The sequence below is a fragment of the Lagopus leucura genome, unplaced genomic scaffold (assembly GCF_019238085.1).
Source record: "Lagopus leucura isolate 7727_CA_CO unplaced genomic scaffold, USGS_WTPT01 34583-0_obj-0_obj, whole genome shotgun sequence".
NCBI lineage: Eukaryota > Metazoa > Chordata > Aves > Galliformes > Phasianidae > Lagopus > Lagopus leucura.
The window spans coordinates 6280-7712 of NW_024966835.1; the positions used below are offsets into that span (position 1 = coordinate 6280).

A 1433-nucleotide genomic window follows, 5' to 3' on the forward strand; every position below is an offset into this window, starting at 1 on the left:
GGGGGGGGGCTCACGCGCTGCCCCGCAGGTGGGCGGGCGCCATGGATGATCTGCGCCTGCATTACCGCTTCCTGAGCTGGCGGCGGCGGATCCGGGAGATCCGGGAGGTTCGCGCCGTGCGCTACCAGGAGCGCAGCAAACACGTGCTGGTGGACGGGGACACGCTCAGGTGGGGGGGGGTCCGGGGTCCGGGGGGGGGGGGGGGGGGGGCTGCGAGGTGACCCGAAGTGACGCGGGGCTGTCCGTGTGTCTGTGTCCGTCTGTCCAGCTACCACGGGGACTCGGGTGAGGTGGGCTGCTATGTGGCGCCGCGGCCGCTGACTCGAGACAACAACTACTTTGAGGTGAGGAGGGGCCGCTGGGGGTCCCTGTCCTCATCTGGGATCTCCGTTGTCACCGGGGGTTCGCAGCCCTTTTGGGACCCCGTCCTCGTTTCAGATCCCCGTTGTCGCGGGATCCCCGTCTTCACTGCCGGCCCCAACCTTGGTTGGGATGCCTGGTGTCACCGGGGCTCCCCCCTTGGTGTCCCCGTCCTTATCGCCATTTAGGGTCCCCATCACCACCAGGTGTCCTCATCCCTTTGTCCCCTTCGCTCCTGGCCCCCTGCCGTCCCCACCTCGCGGTGTCTCCTCGTCCCGCTGGGTCGCAGCGTCCCCGTTTCCCCACAGGTGTCCATCGTGGACAGCGGGGTGCGGGGCGCCATCGCGGTGGGGTTGGTGCCGCAGCACTACAGCCTGGAGCACCCCCCCGGCTGGCTGCCCGGCTCGGTGGCGTTCCACGCCGATGACGGCAAGTGAGTGAGCTGGGAGGTGGGGAGGGGGGGGGGTGCAGGGACCCCTTGCTATCGTGGGGCCCCCCCCCGGGCCCCCCCCCCCAAGGTTGTACAGTGGCCGCGCCAAGGGGCGGCAGTTCGGCACCAAGTGCAGCTCCGGCGATCGCATCGGCTGCGGCATCGAGCGCGTCTCCTTCGAGGTGCAGACGGCGCAGGTCTTCTTCACCAAGAACGGGAAAAGGGTGAGAGCCCCCCCTGCGCCCCCAGAGCCCCGTCTTTGGCCGCTTCCCGGACCTCCGGCGCTGTTCTCCATCCCCGCCACGTCCCCTTCCCCGCGACCCCGTCCCCGCCCCTCCGTCCCTTCCCCCCATCCTTCCTGACCCCCAGCGCCGTGCCCCCCCCCCCCAGGTGGGCTGCTCGGCCATGCCGCTGTCCCCCGAGGGGCTTTTCCCGGCCGTGGGGCTGCACTCGCTGGGGGAGGAGGTTCGGCTGCACCTCCGCGCTGCGCTGGAGGACGACAGCGCCATGATGGTGGACAGCCACGAGGAGGAGTGGGGCCGCCTGCACGACGTGCGAGCCTGCGGCACGGTGAGAGCCCGGAGCTGGGGGGGGGGGCCGGGCCCCGTAGGGAAGCGTTCTCAGCCCTAGAGAGGAGCCTTCC

At 71.0% G+C, this 1433-nt stretch overlaps 1 protein-coding gene across 1 annotated transcript in view; it reads left to right on the forward strand.

Annotated features, from left to right (window-relative positions):
* SPRYD3 (SPRY domain containing 3) overlaps positions 1–1396 on the forward strand; it is a gene marked incomplete at its 3' end in the record, with an annotated part of 2873 nt that extends 1477 nt beyond the window's left edge. Inside the window, exons 2-6 of the mRNA XM_042893487.1 lie at positions 29–169; positions 269–344; positions 669–793; positions 879–1014; positions 1181–1396. Coding sequence (XP_042749421.1) covers positions 42–169; positions 269–344; positions 669–793; positions 879–1014; positions 1181–1396 — 681 coding nt within the window. The remainder of the gene's footprint in view (positions 1–28; positions 170–268; positions 345–668; positions 794–878; positions 1015–1180) is intronic.
* Between the last annotated feature and the right edge of the window lie 37 nt (positions 1397–1433).